General features: G+C 36.8%; 4 protein-coding genes across 8 annotated transcripts; 2 read left to right on the top strand and 2 right to left on the bottom strand.

Annotated features, from left to right (window-relative positions):
* Positions 1 to 931: 931 nt before the first annotated feature.
* Positions 932 to 5,309, bottom strand: LOC117793321 (eukaryotic translation initiation factor 4H). 4 transcript variants are annotated; one of them, XM_034633614.1, is made up of 5 exons: positions 5,154 to 5,309; positions 4,003 to 4,308; positions 3,673 to 3,926; positions 2,618 to 2,839; positions 932 to 2,559 (listed from the first exon to the last, which is right to left on the bottom strand). In XM_034633614.1, the coding sequence occupies exons 1-5, from the start codon at positions 5,183 to 5,185 to the stop codon at positions 2,384 to 2,386; spliced, it is 990 nt and encodes a 329-aa protein (XP_034489505.1). In that variant the 5' UTR covers positions 5,186 to 5,309; the 3' UTR covers positions 932 to 2,383. The 4 variants fall into 4 exon arrangements, with proteins under 4 accessions (XP_034489505.1, XP_034489506.1, XP_034489507.1 ...); XM_034633615.1 differs by having other exon boundaries at positions 932 to 2,550; XM_034633616.1 differs by having other exon boundaries at positions 3,754 to 3,926; positions 5,154 to 5,304.
* Positions 5,310 to 5,695: 386 nt separating this feature from the next.
* LOC117793320 (eukaryotic translation initiation factor 2 subunit 1) lies at positions 5,696 to 7,356 on the top strand. The gene is made up of 2 exons (XM_034633613.1): positions 5,696 to 6,542; positions 6,617 to 7,356. The coding sequence occupies exons 1-2, from the start codon at positions 5,848 to 5,850 to the stop codon at positions 6,948 to 6,950; spliced, it is 1,029 nt and encodes a 342-aa protein (XP_034489504.1). The 5' UTR covers positions 5,696 to 5,847; the 3' UTR covers positions 6,951 to 7,356.
* A 765-nt stretch (positions 7,357 to 8,121) lies between these two features.
* Positions 8,122 to 14,172, bottom strand: LOC117793318 (protein DDI1 homolog 2). The gene is made up of 4 exons (XM_034633609.1): positions 13,601 to 14,172; positions 9,971 to 10,484; positions 9,624 to 9,909; positions 8,122 to 9,186 (listed from the first exon to the last, which is right to left on the bottom strand). Exons 1-4 carry the CDS (start codon positions 13,839 to 13,841, stop codon positions 8,776 to 8,778), a joined length of 1,452 nt encoding a protein of 483 aa, XP_034489500.1. The 5' UTR covers positions 13,842 to 14,172; the 3' UTR covers positions 8,122 to 8,775.
* Positions 14,173 to 14,589: 417 nt separating this feature from the next.
* LOC117793319 (cell cycle control protein 50A) lies at positions 14,590 to 17,211 on the top strand. Of its 2 annotated transcripts, none has more exons than XM_034633612.1 (6): positions 14,590 to 14,771; positions 15,094 to 15,362; positions 15,439 to 15,631; positions 15,687 to 16,022; positions 16,084 to 16,249; positions 16,629 to 17,211. In XM_034633612.1, the coding sequence occupies exons 1-6, from the start codon at positions 14,711 to 14,713 to the stop codon at positions 16,672 to 16,674; spliced, it is 1,071 nt and encodes a 356-aa protein (XP_034489503.1). In that variant the 5' UTR covers positions 14,590 to 14,710; the 3' UTR covers positions 16,675 to 17,211. The 2 variants fall into 2 exon arrangements, with proteins under 2 accessions (XP_034489503.1, XP_034489502.1); XM_034633611.1 differs by having other exon boundaries at positions 14,591 to 14,771; positions 16,626 to 17,211.
* Positions 17,212 to 17,229: the final 18 nt, after the last annotated feature.

The following is a 17,229-nucleotide window of genomic DNA, read 5'->3' as shown; positions in this document are numbered from 1 at the left end:
TTAATAATTATATGTATATTTATATTTTTTTTAGCTGGCGTTTTGCGTGCTCGGTTACGTTTATTGCATTCTCAATATTTGTTGTTGATGTTGTTCTTACGTCCATTCTATGTTCTTCTTTCTAAATTTAAATAATTATGTTTTATGGTACAAAATGTAATTTATTATATTTTTCGTCTCGAAATTCATCTCACTTCCTTCAATTAGCTTTTTCTATTTATTTTTTGTTTTGATTTTGTTTAGAATTTTTTAATTGTTTTTTGGGCATGCAGAAAAGGAATTGTGCGACAGATTAGTTCTTTTTAATATTGAATTTGCCCATTCCGAATTCTGTTTTCAAAGCAATTGCACCACTAAAATATCTATAGCATACTTTTTGCTGTTAAAGAGAAAATATTAAAAACGCAAGTATAAATGTCAACGGAGTTCCGTCGAAAGAGTAATTTAGAATAGGCCCAAAAAGTTTATCATAATTCTGAAAAAAAAATAATAGATTTGGTGGAGCAAATGACACAATAGCTTGTCTATATAATACGGGTCTGGGTGTTTTTTGTTGTTTGTGTTTCAAGGAGTTGGGAAATGATTAAGGGAAACAAAGGGCAGCATTGAAAAAACTAAAAAGATCGCCGACAAATCGTTCATATTTCGATGTTGTTTATGGGTTATCTTTATTTTTAAACGAATTTACAACTCGCGTGAATGAATTAAAAAAAATTAAAGTAGGGAAACAAAAGAAAAAACATTTAATTGTGTATATTATTGGTTTGACGTAGTAAATGTCGATAGTCGCAAGCAAAAAAAAAATTGAACAATTAATTCATACATTTCGCTTAATAAATATACTTGCCCTGCATATTAAAATTATCTACAAGAAAAATATAAAATGTTTTCTCTTAATTGAATTTTTAGTTTAGTTTAGCTTTAAATTATGTTTTTTTATCAATGCCGCCGACGTCGCCCCTCCCTAGATCAGTTCTGTCAGTCAGTGGGAATATTGCGCCAAATTGAAGCCGACAACAAGAATATTACGAAAATAAATCAACAAAAAGTTTTAATTTTAAAAATCTAGAAAAATATTATTACAAAACAAAAGAATGGGAGAGAGAAAAGGAAAAAGAAACTGTGGTCTTATACTGAACATCGCGAATTACAAATTGTACATTTGCTTTGCATGGTTTACACAAGTTTAGCTTTAAATATATATATAGATATATATTGAATTTATGTATATATATAAATATGCTGTTTACTTTTCTGTTTTAGATTTCCATTGTAATGCGTACTTAGTTGGTGTTTAGTTTTTCACTGCAAATCGGTTTTTTTTTTTTTGTTTAATATTTTTTTCATTTTTTTCGTTTTTTCTTGTGTTTTGCTATATAAACTGTATAAACTGCCTGCCTGTCTGCCTGCTAACGCTAAACGCTTGTCAAATTGTAGTTGTTGTTTGCATTTTTGTTTGTTTTTGTATATTTTTTTTTTTGTCGTTTTTATAAATCAGTTTTTGCTTTGTTTTTTGTTTTGTTTTCTTTTTTACTTATATGGTAGAACGTTTTTGTTTTCGGTTTTGTTATTTTGTTGTTGTTGTTATGTTTGTTTATATATGCATTACTTAACTAACAAATAGCATCGCGCAAATACATGCACGGCTCTAACTTTATCGCTGCTTAAGGACTAACATTTAAAGACTTTCCATTGTTGTTGTTGTTGTTACTGTTTGTTTGTTTGTTTGTTGTTGTTGTTGTTGCTCCAGTTGTTTGTCAACATTGCGCATCGAGTTAGATGGATATATATATATTCATATGGTTTTTGTGGCTGTCAATTTGTTATTTGTAACTATTTGTTGTTGTTGTTGATGTTGCTGTTACCGTTCTTCTTATTCTTCTTCTTCCTCTTGTTAAGTTTGCATTTGTTGCTTCGGCTGACAGGGAAGGGCCAGCCAAGCGTTTTGTATAAATATATATATATATATATTTATATATATACACACATACATATATATATATATATATATATATATATATTTTATATATATGCATAGTACATAGCTTTTATTTATATAATAGGTATATAGCGTAGTTATTAATTATGTTTGTTTTCGTTTTGTTTTCTGGTTTTTTCGTTTTTTGTTTTTTTTTTTTAAGTCCTCCTCTTTGCAGCATTTCTTCTTTTCATATATATCTATATATATATATATATATATATATATATATGCCGCTCTCAATATAATCATCATATATGCCCCTAAAAGTTTTGTTGTTGTGTTTACATTCTTTATCATCTTTTTGCTGTTATTTTTTTTAATGTTTGTTGCTTGTGTTTTTTTTATCTTTTCTGTTTTTGTTAAATATCATTTACGGCATATTACAAACACCAGATCCATCTTCTAGTTATCGCCATTGTGATTGACATTCTGTTGTAGCTCCTTAAGCTTCTCCTCACGCGGCTTGGCATTGCCGAAAATTGAGGCCGATTGTTTGGTTTCGGCGACCGCATTAATAGGTGCCGCAATAGTTCTTGGCTTCAGCTGCAGGCGTGGCCGTTCCGTATCATCTGGAACCGCTTTTATTAAATTAGAATTAACTAGGAATTAACAAATGAAATTGAATTGTTGTATTACCGACGGCGCCCATTGCAACGCCACTGGGACGTTCAGGTTGCTGGTTTGGATTGTAGTGGGTACGCTCACGGTCACGATGCCGGCTGAAGTTGTTGTAGCGATCGCCATCGCGGGACTGATTGCCATAGCTGCCCTCACGCTGGCCACGATCACGATCCTGATTGCGATCAAAGCGTTCATCGTTGTTAAAGTTTCCATAACGACCACGATTCAGTGGACGATCTAAAAATGCCACACACAAAAAAATGCAGAAAAAAAAAGAACAAGGGAAATTCACATTAATATATTGTGTATATAAATTGTGTTAATTTGTATTAAGGATCATTGCATTTAAAAAGGATCAAATGGACTTGCTAGTGTCTAGGATTACACTACTTAATCGAGCCTTTCAAATAGAGGAGGGCAACACATGCTGTCCAGTGTAATTTTACTTGTACTTGGTCTTTAAAGCGTGCATTAAAATCTTTGTGTATATATGTATGTTGTATGTATAAATCTATAACTATATATATAACTTATATTTAACTCATTTTAATCATATAATCACGCTGGCGTGAATTAAACAGAAACAGAAACAGATGAGCACAGCCGAGTTAGAATAGAGGAGATGGACAACGCCCAAAAAGCATAAACTTAACGATTAAATAGAATATATATGTGTATGTAATAATAATAGTAATAAAAAATATATATAAATTGTCTTTCCTTTAAATTGAAATATATCCAGTTCAAGCTCAAAACCAAAACAGTTAACAGAACTAACCAAGACTATGACTTAGGAAAAGTGCGTTAAACAGTTGAAATAAAAGTGAGAACGATGGGGAAGGCGCTAAATGAAGAGGTGATGATGGAGAAGGAACAGAGCCAAATTCTATGGAAATTGAAGGCCGCTTGGAGAGATCATTTCGATATTGTTGTTGTCCATGCTTTTTTATGTTTCGGGCTTTTGCAATCAACTACAAATTTAAGTTGTTTTTTGGATTTTTGGCAGCACTACAAAGATGCATCTACGTGTTTTGTTGGTTGCAGTTTGTTGGCAGATAAAAATGCTTTACCATTATATCCTCTATTCATGCCGGAGCTGGCGCCGCCACGACTTCTATCACTGTGACCACCATAATTATCATTGTACGAACCTCTACTATCGCCGCGATTACCAGAGCCGCCGCCGGCTTCGCGACCGCCGCCGGTGCCGGGACCGCCGCGGCTATACGATTGACTGCTGCCGCCTTGACGTGGTGGTCCGCGTTTCTGGAAGCCATCGCGACCGCCGTCACGGCTCATGCCGCCGCCGTTGCCGCCACCAGGGCTAGAAAATTACAAAACAGATTTAATAACTGATGCATTAGCTGATATGTATATATTTATTTATATATATGTATTACCGTTCATTTTTCTTTCGATCGGCAATATCTATGCGTAGCGGGGCCGAAAGATCATCCAGTTTGATGCGACCGTCGCACTCAAGAGCACGTTCCAAATTGTCCAGCGTCTCAAATTCGACATAACAGAAGCCTTTGAACATATCCGTTTCACGATCCTTCACCAGACGCACATTCTTCACCTCAAAGTCTTTGAATATTTTGGTGACATCGCCTTGGACGAGACCCTGGGGCAAGTTACCCACGTACGCAATAAAGGGCGGTTCCGTTGGCAGTTGCCTCACATGGCGCTCGCCTCCAAATCCTCCTCTGAAATGATCACAATCACAAATATCGGTTAGTAGGCACAAAACAAATGTCAAATAATAATAACAAAAACAACAACAGCAGCAGCAGTAACAACAACACCAATGACATACGCCGGCTGCGACGTCGACGCACGTGTGACCGACCGAATCGTAGCCTACGACCGAACGCATTGAAATATAACAAAAACAGTTGCCGCTCAAATTACAAGCAAACATCAACAATAACACGAGCGGGCGTCTTGCAAATAAATCAGACAACATTGCACAAATAAAAACAACAAAAAAAAAAATAGCAAAAAGCGCGCGCTTTTAATTATTTGCGGCAAAATAAAAAAAAAATTGAATTTTGTCGGATTTTGCCTCTAAATGTTGTCGCCTATTTTGAGACGCCCATAACCCTCGAAGGCGGCGTTGCTGCCGCCGACGCAACTACTTTGAAAGTTAAGAGACGAATCGCGTACCGCTGACGGCAGCGTCGACAGCGCGGTTTTGCCAACGGTCGACAGCGCAGCAAATTGACCGAAAAAAAAAATAAAAAAGCAAAGAAAAAGAAATGTAGAAGAAAAAAAAAACACGCACACATGCGCGCACACACACAGGCACACGCATGTATGTATGTATGCTTGTAGATTTTTAGGGTTTGTGTGTGCGTGAGTGTGTTTGTGTTCATGTGTGTATGTATGTGTATGTGTGTATTGGTTGACTTTTGCTTAAACCGCGTGCATTATTATACATTGGAGCACTTTTGCACTTCTTGAGACACACGCGGCGAACGCACTTGCAGCTATTTAACACAATTTCGGCGAGCTGGCGTACACAGTTCTTAAATTATTTAATAATATTTACCTAGCGTGTTCATAACCACCTCTTCCAGCCATGTTTTATTTTTTTCAAATGAGCGAATTCGCTGCAATCCGCAGACTGACTACCAAGTTTGTCGCCGTGTGCACGCGCTTCAGTGTGTACACACCGAATGCTTGCGGCACCAGGAAATACACCCAATAATTAAAATTGCGATTATGTCCCGAGACTAATGCATAATACATTTAAAAAAATTTAAATATGTTTTTCATAGTCTCCAAAACGAAAGAAAGTCTACATGGCATAAAATCACACCCAGATGCAGGTAAAGCAACATTGACCAATTCGCCGTATGTAACATTTACATTGTACAACATTGAAAGGTGCGGAATACATATTTATCGATATTAAACTTGTAAACGTTTTTGAAAAATATCTGCTGTCGATCATTATGAACGAATACATTAAAATCTTGTTGTATGATCAAACAAAATAAAATATTTTATTTAGAAGCTGGCAACATAAACCACAGTGCTTATCGATGTATCGATGATAATTCGCCGTCCGAGACTCGCCCGCATTTGTCATTACACAACACTGTTGCCGCTCGGTCGCCAGCTTCTTCTTACGTCTTGTTTCGGCAGAATTGTACACGTTTTTGCTGCAATTTTGTTGGCATTTTCTGTTCAGTTTGCGTTTATAATAAACATCAGGAAATAAGTGGTGAAAACGCAGCAAAATGGCATTAACCTCACGCTTCTACAATGAAAAATATCCAGAGATCGAAGATGTCGTCATGGTCAATGTGCTGTCCATTGCCGAAATGGGAGCTTACGTGCATTTACTGGAGTACAACAACATCGAGGGCATGATCTTGTTGTCGGAGTTGTCACGTCGTCGCATTCGCTCCATTAACAAATTGATACGCGTGGGCAAAACGGAGCCAGTGGTTGTCATACGTGTGGACAAGGAGAAGGGCTACATAGATCTGTCCAAGCGTCGTGTTTCGCCTGAGGATGTGGAAAAGTGTACGGAGCGATTTGCCAAGGCAAAGGCAATTAACTCATTGTTGCGGCATGTTGCCGATATTTTGGGCTACGACAGCAGCGAGAAGCTGGAGGAGCTCTACCAAAAGACGGCCTGGTATTTTGAAAAGAAATACAACAGCAAAACGGTCGCATATGACATCTTTAAGCAGTCGGTGACCGATCCATCTGTATTCGATGAGTGCAACCTGGATGCCGAGACCAAGGAGGTGCTGCTGAGCAACATCAAACGTAAACTGGTCTCGCCCACTGTCAAAATACGTGCTGACATTGAATGCTCATGCTACGGCTATGAGGGCATCGATGCAGTCAAGGCATCGCTCAGCAAGGGCCTCGAGCTGAGCACCGAGGAGCTGCCCATACGCATCAATCTGATAGCGCCGCCTCTGTAAGTGAAAGTCTTAAAATTTGGCTTAAACTCTATATATTATATGATATTGTTTACCATTGTTTACCACATAGCTATGTGATGACCACATCTACCACAAAGAAAACAGACGGACTCAAGGCTTTGGAGGTGGCCATTGAGAGCATACGCGCCAAGATCATTGAATTTGAGGGCGAATTCAAGGTAATCATGGCACCCAAACTTGTCACCGCCATCGATGAAGCGGATCTGGCGCGTCGCTTGGAGCGTGCCGAGGCTGAGAATGCCCAAGTTGCTGGCGATGATGATGAGGAGGATGCCGCCGATCAGGAGGGTATGCAATTTGATCCCGAAAAGGAGTTCAATCATAAAAACTCATCGTCGCGTGCCAATAATGATGAGGACGACGAAGACGATGATGAAGAATAGAACAACACAAATAAAAACAACAACAACAAAGTACCCAGCATAACAAACAACAATTTTAACAACAGCAACAACAGCAACTGCAATAACAACAATTGTATAATTTATATATGAAAATGTACATCAACCATGTGCACGAGTGTGTCTGTGTGTGTGTGTGAACATATACATCGATTAATTACAGCAACAACAACAACAATATAAAAATGAATTCATTCAGACAATGCACTCATTATTTGTCCGCCAGTAAAAATATTTCTCTTATTTTATAAATTTGCTTGTGGTGGCCAGGACTGTATCGAGAATGTCTCCGTATGTACATACCTACATGTTACGGTTTATACATTTATAAATAATTCATAATATAATAAATAAAATTATAAAAACAAATTGTCAAACAACCAGTAAAAAAAAACAAAACAGACATAAGAAACTTTTTTTTTTAGAAAGTTGCTTGCTTTGGAAATGGGAACAGTGGCAAAAAAAAAAACTTGATAAAGTTAAACTATTTAGCAGAAAACCCATCGTTACTAAAACTTTGTTATGTACGGGCCTGTTCTGGTTTTCACACCTGTTCTTATTTTATTTTAGAAATATTTTGCGAAAAAAATTTCCTTTGAGTTGGTGAATTTGAGTCTGGTAAAGGGACTAAATATAATTTTTAAGTACTTAGAAATCCTATAAAAGTGCAAGTGAAAACAGGAACGGGCCTTATAGTTAAGGGGGAAGACATTTATTAGTTTACTTTAATAGCTTTTTCTGGAATATTTTTTAATTATTAGGGTGCATCGACTTGTTATACACAAAATGGTAATCCAATTTCGTAATATCCGGTCAATTCTATGATGTTTTCACCAATAAACCATTGTTCTAACATGCTAAAAGTTAATAAAAAAAATACGAATGTGGATTACCATTTTTAAATTATTTTGGCCTATTCAAATCGATGCATCCTACTGTCTATGCCTTCAACGATTTAAAATCTTTGGTCAAAGATTAATTCAAATGAGAATTAATTAGTTGTTAAGTAATTAATTGTCCGGTTGATGAGAGCTAAATGTTTGACAGCAATCCCCAAAAACTTGAAACTTCTATAAGTTCAACCCTTCTTGGGTATTAGAGTCTTCTACAATTATAACCATCTTAAGCTGTCTTAACAATAAAATCTAGCAAATTCAATCCAATCCAAAACAAGTCTCGTTTTATTTAACCATTTCACTTCATACATACATTACCATTGGTTTTAGTCTTAATACTAATTCAAATTGTAAATTTTATAATTGTATATATACCAAGATCTGTATATTGTGTATTGTATGTGTGTGTGTGTGTGTATATATATTTCGCACATTTCGTTGCAAGCGGCTATTACAAATGTTGTGGCATTAGCATAGACGGTATTTTTCATCTTCTTCATACAATTCCAAATCGGATTTCGTACAAAATTTAATGCTATAAAAAGATAATAACTTTTTATATATATGTGTGGATGTGGGTGTGTGTGTGTGTGTGTGTGTGGGTTAAACTAAATTCTAAATATGCTTTCAGTTAAAGGCTTAAATTTCTTGCAATTGAATTAACTATTGTACAGAGGAAAGAAAAAGATATAAAAGAAATCGTTTCATTTAGTTAATTAAATTTGTCTAAATTAAAATTGTGATTTCTTTTTTATAGTTTTTGTGAAATAAATCGGAATTGGCGTCGGCATCGGCATCGTGTTGATATTGTTTAGTTTACAGTGTATTGCAAAATGGTTTTGATTGATCCCAGAGAAGTGAACGTTGAGAAGGAGGAGGAGGTGGAGCAGGTGGCGCCATTGGAGTAGCGTTCAGCTGAATCCGCCACCGCCGGCAGCAGCATTACGGTTGACCAGCATCGAGCTGGCGATTGCTATATTACCATTGCAGAGCCGTAGCACAGTCAGGACATCGCTGCGTGGAAAACCCAATGCCATTAAATCACTAACATCCTGTTCCGTAAAGCGATCCAGCGGCTGTATAGAGTTAATATTGCTAGCATTGAAACCGGATACGGCCGGAGTGATGACGCTGCTGCTTGTGCTGGCTCCGCCACTTTCCCGCTTGCTCTGCTCAATTGCTTCGGCAATGGCTTGCTGCTCGTTATCCTCCGGATTGCCAGTGAGTCGAGCGCAAGGAGGCAGCTCACTTTCCGGCAAAAATGGCGTCGATGTGCCGGTGGTGCCAATAATCAACAGATTGCGCTGCAAATCAATAAGGCACTGACAAAAAACAGAAAGAGACGCAAATAGTTAGCATGAGTACAAAAGAGATAGTAATATACGCCAAGCTGAACTTAAGATAATTCCTATTAAATGTATCATTAACATTCACATAGTTTACCTAAAATATTAAATGTGGTAGTATTAACAACATTAACATTCCCAAAATGATTTTCCGATCATAAAATATTTTGCATGGAAATTGATTGAGTTGTTAGCTTAAAGATGGTTTTTCTTTTTTTTTCTAGAAAAATGAATCAAATCAGACCATGGAAAAAGTTGTCAATTTTCCAATTTTAAGATTTCACGGGCTAGGGTGATAATATCGCTAGCAAATTTGAGCTACATGAATGTTAAACTTCTTGAATTATTAACAATTACAAAATTGAGAATGTTATCTATTAAATTGAATATTGTCTTGGAATGTTGAGACGCACCTGATGCCGCTTGAGCATGTCCAGACCCAATAGCATGTCCATGGGCTGCTGGCCCAACACCGTAAAGCTGGACGTCAAATGATCGTTCTCAATCTGCAGCTGGACCATGTGAATTCGTCCCAAAATGGGCTGTGTTCCGACACCTTTGGCGACGCCATTCCAGCGTGTATCGATAAGACGATTGACATGACAACGCTCCGCACAATCCTTGCTCATAATCGTTGTCTGTGCACCAGAGTCGACGAAGGCCTTGACCGGCACACCATTCACCTTGCAGTTGATGTAGCTGATGTTTCAAACAAATTATATAGGATTAAGTGATATTACAGGTTTTGGGGGGGACTTACAGCATTGTGACGGTGCCAAAGATTTCCGGATTATATTCAATGGCTGCTGCCATATTATCCTGAATGTTTTTCTGCTTAATCTCCTCGGCAATAAGGCGTTGTGTCTCCTCATCAAATGGATCAGCATTAAGCATACGCATACGCTGATCATTGCGACGCTTTCGTTCCGTAATATGCTCCCGTAGCACCCGAGTAAATGTCTCCATATCACCCGAGTCCAGGGCCTCAGCCAGCGGCGTGTTGTATTGTCGCAACAGTGCCAACGCCTCGGGATTGGATAGAAACATTTGACGCACTGTCGCCGGATCATCATCAAAGTTAACATTGAACTCATCTGTCATGGGTATATCCGTTAGCTGTTGCTGTTGCAAGTGCTGTTCCAACTGCTGTTGCAAGTTCAACGATCCCGGCGTCACGGAATTCTGTGTCGGCGGACTGCCTCCAGCTGTACTTGTGCCCGGCACAGCAATGCTGCTAAAGTCCAAATTGCTTATCGATGGATTATTGTTGCCCGCTGGAAAAGTCAATTATCAAAATTCATAAAACGATATATGTATTATGCTGATGATTCAGTTAACACTTTTATTTCTTACACATTCAATTAAGAGCAGGGAATAACACCGGAACTGGTACCGGAACCGTTAACCGAAACTAACTGTTTCATTTTTAATATGAAAATTCTCTGTCAACAACCGAATACCGAAACGTTTGTACCGGTACGGTTGTGGTTAAGTTGCTAGGTCAAAGAGCTGTCCAACTTTCAACTGTCATAACTTGATCAAAACTGAATAGATTTTCAAACGGAATGTCATTTTGATCATGATTTGTCCTCTAAACTTATTCTGTATTCAATTTTTGTTCATTTAGAAAATGTTATTATTTTCGACCTAGATTCGATTTTGATGGTAAGGGTCCCCCCTTTGAAATTTTGAAAATTCTAAATTTTAAATCTCAAGTTTTCACTTTTAATCTACTCCTTATATCGTAATTAGTATAAAACAACACTTTAAACTTGATTCTGAGACCTTTCATTTTTTTGTAAAAAATCATGTGAAATTGAACAAAAATTTGGACTTGTAAAGTGGCTAAATCCGCAGTCTGACCAACTTCAAACTGTCATAACTTGATCAAAACTGAACCGATTTCTAAGCGGAATGTCATTTTAATCATGATTAGGCATTTTAATTCATTCTGCATTTAAATTTGTATTAAATTCTTAAAAAAAAATATTTTTCTCTAGATGCTACTAGATATTGATTTCGATGCTAAGGGTCCCCCCTATGAAATTTTGAAAATTCAAAATTTTAAATCTCAAGTTTTCAGTTTCAATCAACTCCTTATATCGTAATTAGTATAAAACAACCCTTTAAACTTGATTCTGAGACCTTTCATTTTTTTGTAAAAAATCATGTGAAATTGAACAAAAATTTGGACTTGTAAAGTGGCTAAATCCGCAGTCTGACCAACTTCAAACTGTCATAACTTGATCAAAACTGAACCGATTTCTAAGCGGAATGTCATTTTAATCATGATTTGGCATTTTAATTCATTCTGCATTTAAATTTGTATTAAATTCTTAAAAAAAATATTTTCTCTAGATGCTACTAGATATTGATTTCGATGCTAAGGGTCCCCCCTATGAAATTTTGAAAATTCAAAATTTTAAATCTCAAGTTTTCAGTTTCAATCAACTCCTTATATCGTAATTAGTATAAAACAACCCTTTAAACTTGATTCTGAGACCTTTCATTTTTTTTGTAAAAAATCATGTGAAATTGAACAAAAATTTGGACTTGTAAAGTGGCTAAATCCGCAGTCTGACCAACTTCAAACTGTCACAACTTGATCAAAACTGAACCGATTTCTAAGCGGAATGTCATTTTAATCATGATTTGGCATTTTAATTCATAATGCATTTAAATTTGTATTAAATTCTTAAAAAAAAATATTTTCCTCTAGATGCTACTAGATATTGATTTCGATGCTAAGGGTCCCCCCTTTGAAATTTTGAAAATTCAAAATTTTAAATCTCAAGCTTTCATCTTTAATCTACTCCTTATATCGTAATTAGTATAAAACAACACTTTAAACTTGATTCTGAGACTTTTCATTTTTTTGTAAAAAATCATGTGAAATTGAACAAAAATTTGGACTTGCAAAGTGGCTAAATCCGCAGGCTGACCAACTTCAAAGTGTCATAACTTGATCAAAACTGAACAGATTTTCAAGCGGAATGTCATTTCATAATAAAACTGCAAAATCATTTTATAACTTAATTCACTGTTTTATTTCTTACATTCTTTTCGTAAAATTGATTTGTTCATTAGTTATTAGTCTTGTTTGAATTTGCATTACTATGCTCCATAAAAAGAGAATCATAAACCCGAAAGTACTTGAAATCGAGCCTTGTATTTAAAGAAGCCTTAATAAGCTTTATCTAAAGAAGTAAGTTTTCATAATATGTGTCTCTATAATTTACCAATACAATCAATCGTTTTGTTTATGTATCTTTATGGTATACTCTTCCTTCATACTGTTTATAGAGTATTTAATATACATATATATAGATAAGCAAACGCAAGACAGGCACCTACCAAATTAATTGTGAGCGCCCACACAAAAAAAAAGTAAAGTATTCGGACAATGTATGACCCATACTTGCATATATATGTAGGTACATTAATACATATTCGTATATGTACATATGTATGCACAGGTATGTGTGTTAGACAAGGCTATTCGTGCATTGGGTCACTGAAAGCGTTTGCGTCGGCGTATCCACCGTGGATATACGTACATATGTATGTACATACGGATTCGATTACCTGCATGTACAAGCACACCGATATGCATACTATATACGCGTACAGTCATGGTCAAAAGTGTTGACAATTTGATGCTATCTTCATTTATTGCTGATTGCATCGCATAGTTCAAGTTGTATAGTCAGTTAAAATTCAAACAATAATATACTTAAGAAATTTGCGTTTACATTATAATTATATACTATATGTATGTTTCATATTAAGATGTAGATTTATTTCGAAATGTTGAAGATGTAAAACTAATGGGTCGATGTGAAGTGAAGTTGCAAGTGAATTATCAAAATCGGATCAACACTTTCACATGTCATGTGCATGTCCATGTGTTTGTTTGCGTGTGTGTGTGTGTCTGTGTGTGTGCGTTTGTCATTCCATTTGCTGTGCTGTGCTTGCTTTGTTGTTTTTTTCGCCTAACATTTGGAACAGTTGGAATGTGCAAAAAAAAAACCAAACCCAACACCAGCAACAATAATACAGTTCTACTTAGTATAGCGAGTGTTGAAACGTGTAAAAATCAGCGATATACAATATTTATTTTTAAAATGAAAATGCTTTTCTTATTTTTTCCAAAAAGAAGCGACACACACACACAAACACAATGTATACACTGTACAGTCAGTGTACACAATGGATGACATGATGCACCGGACAGGAGAGGAGGACAGGAGAGAACAGGAGAGGAGCAGACGGCCTAGAGAGCGTTCAATGACCCAGTTAAACAGTTAGCACGACGCGCGCATCTTGTTAAGCACACTTCTGATTGGTATTGGTATTGATGTGTGTGTGCGTGTGGAACCTTTGCGCTCACCTGTCCGATTGGGAATACTCCTGCGACGCTCCAGCACAATGCAGTCGCCGTCACGAACGCCGAACTCTCGCAGCGATTGCTTATCAATGGTCAGTTCGCGTCCATTGAAGAGCACCATGATTTGATTGACCTCCGAGCCAATTTCCATGGCACAGAGTGCCTTTAGATTTTCCAGCTCCAAATCCTCGGCGACATCAAGAAAGAAAATTTTATCATCGGTGGTGGTCACTGTGATTTTCATCGCGGTGGCGGCGTTTTCTTTCGATTTCTATTGTTTATAAATCACAATGTTTTTTTCGTCTTATTTAAAATTGATCCCTGAGCAAATAGTGTGATTTGCGGCTGCCGCAAATGCAAATGTATCAGTACAGCGCAAATTAATAAATGCGTTTGAATTTCGTTGTTTGCTTCACGTTCGTCGTCGTTTCGTTTTCTTTTTTTTTCGCTTTTTGTTGCCTACGCTTTGTTGTTTTGACCCACCGAAAACGCCGCTGCCGCTAGAGATGACAGCATTTGCATATAATTCGCGGATTACCGATTGTTGTATCGTTGCAACTAACGACCCAACTAACGCACAAAATCGTGCATAATTAATTCACTTGAGCCAAGTAATATCACTACATATACTATGAATTTTGAAAAAAAAACTTAAGTTATTTTTATTTTTTATCGAACATTATTTGCAGAGGCAACTTTGTAAATTAAAATGTTATCGATGATAAATTTCTAATTGGGTTTCAGTGTAAGTACAACACCATTTAGTAGTATTTTAATGTTTCTTTCTACTTGGTTAAATAAGGTTTTACGTAATTGTTTTATAAATTTTTTTTAACAATGAATGTTGTTATAAACGGCTATGCATTATTTACAGTAACTGGAATGTTCAATTTAATATAATTACTAAATTTAATACTAAATTGTATTGGTATTTATTTTTTCGTTATCGAGCGATATACACGTGTATATCGATAAACAGCTGTGCTATCGCTAAATTTCTTGTATTATTTACGTATTTGGTGTAGCATATTTGCGACGTGCAGTCCAGTTTCACGTCTGTTAGCCTGTCTATTTGTCACAGGACGTGGCCGCCTGCTGTGTGTCTAAAACGCGATGTCAACGCAAAATGTGGGAAACGAGGAAAACGCAGCGTCGAAGTCAAAGCGACCTTCAGGTGAAAATTCAGTAGGTTTAGATATGTATGTATGTATGTACACAGAGGAACTCACACTAAAGTAACAAGTTGTTGTTGTTGCTGAAACAGTTTGTTCAGTGTTAAGGCATACATATGTATGCGGGTGTGCGTGTGTGCGCGTTATGATAAGAAATCAAAGAGTGACTAATACAAGTGTAAATACAAATAAATATTAATAGGTTAATCAATAATTGAAGGCGAGTCTCTTGGCTCAACTCGACCCGTTACAAATAAAATACATATGTATGTATGTATGAATCGGAACTCATAATATTTTGTTTATCCCCAATATAATATGTAGATTCGGCATTCAAACAACAACGTCTACCCGCCTGGCAGCCAGTGTTAACAGCACGAACAGTGTTGCCCACCTTTTTTGTGATTGGAGTGCTCTTCATACCCATTGGCGTCGTACTGCTGCACTTCTCGAATACGGCCAATGAGCTCATCATCGATTACACCAATTGCGATCAAGTTGGTGGCACTGAGACGTGCGCCAAATTTTTAAAGAACAACACAGGCGGAACGTGCATCTGCCAGAAGAACTTTATACTCCCCTCGGACTTCAATGTATGTAGCAGTTAATCAATACCTACAAATGTATTTTTAATAACAACTAACAACAACAAATCAATTGCTGCCACAGGGCGATGTGTACATGTACTATGGCCTCACAAATTACTATCAGAATCATCGACGCTATGTGAAATCGCGTGATGATGAGCAACTGTTGGGTCGCCTCTCGCTAACGCCCAGCTCGGATTGTACGCCATTTGCTTATGCGGACGATGGCAAACCCATTGCACCTTGTGGTGCCATTGCCAATTCTCTATTCAATGGTAAAATGAGTTTAAACTTTGCTTAACTTGTTAATGATATATTTGTGCTTTGCAGACACATTGACCCTGAGCCAAGATGGCAAGGTAATCGACTTATTAAATACGGGAATTGCATGGCCATCGGATAAGAGTGTCAAGTTCCGTAATCCTGAGGGTAACCTGACATTGGCACTCAAAGATTATGCCAAGCCACTCTTCTGGCAAAAGAGTCTCGATCAGTTGGATATTGACAATCCCGAAAATAATGGATTCCAAAACGAGGATCTTATTGTATGGATGCGCACCGCCGCCTTGCCCAGTTTTCGCAAATTGTATCGTCGCCTGGATCAAACAAAAAGTCAATTTGCCAAGGGTCTTAAGGCCGGCAATTACACATTGAACATCAACTACAGTAAGTTGTATATTTGTAATATTCATAATTATTATATAGTTATGATTGTGCTAATTTTCAGACTATCCGGTGGTCTCGTTTGATGGCACCAAACGTATGATTCTATCGACCACTTCCGTGCTGGGCGGCAAGAATCCATTCCTGGGCATTGCCTACATTGTTGTGGGTGCCATTTGTGTGACACTTGGACTCGCCCTGCTCTTCATTCATATGCGCTGTAGTCGCAGGTAAGATTAAACACACGTGCCACACGCTGTTGTTGTAGTTGTTGTTCTTCTTGATTTATTGATCATTCATCATTATCAATATCACTTATACATATAATCCATTTCCCGCCCACATTGTCATAGCATTGAGTTGAGTTGAAGCTAATGCCTCAAGTCCCATCATCATCATCATCAAAATATGTATGCCTGTCCAACTGGCTGTCAATTTAACGAGTTAACTTGGTGCGCGATAAGTATAACCATATTTTGTCGGCTTATCAGCGCCAGTTATGATTATATATTTGGTTTTCTTTTTGTTGTATTCTAATTTAAAACTTGAACTAATCGAACTTCTCCTCTGTCTCTCTCTCTTTTTCTCCCTCGCGCCATAACTTAGCAGCAACATGGAGATGATTAACGTTAATCCACACACGCAGTACTCCTAGAGACATCGGATTTGACTTGATAGTGTTTTTGGCAATGCTGTTTCTGCGACTCGCCCACGCACCATTTAGCCGTAGTAGTATCTTATTTAAGAATAATTATTTATCTATGTCTATGTAACAGAATTACACAATTAGATTCTATTTGTATTGTATTACACTGTACAGCATCGTCGGCTGTGCCCTTTGTTAACATTCAACAACTTGTAAATGTTTTTTGTTTCCTTTTTTTATACACATTTTTTTTGTTTTCTTGATTTTGCACCCAATTATACACATATGCTTGTTGATAAATTCGTCTTGTAATCCACCTGACAACGTATGACAACCATGTCACCGAAACCAAACTAGACCAAACAGCTAATTCAGCTAACAATACTTACATTATAACTAATAACAACCTTTTAAACTTTGTGTGCCTCTGCCATGGCTAACAAATCACCTTTTTTGTATGCCAATTGTTTCGATGTGAGTGGGATGTGCACTGATATTTTGTTAAATATTGCTTATGCAAATAAATCTTTAAATATGCTAAATTGTTAACAACTTATTTCTTAC

Source organism: Drosophila innubila, chromosome X (assembly GCF_004354385.1).
Source record: "Drosophila innubila isolate TH190305 chromosome X, UK_Dinn_1.0, whole genome shotgun sequence".
NCBI classification, from domain to species: domain Eukaryota; kingdom Metazoa; phylum Arthropoda; class Insecta; order Diptera; family Drosophilidae; genus Drosophila; species Drosophila innubila.
This window is presented reverse-complemented; position numbering and strand designations above follow the sequence as displayed.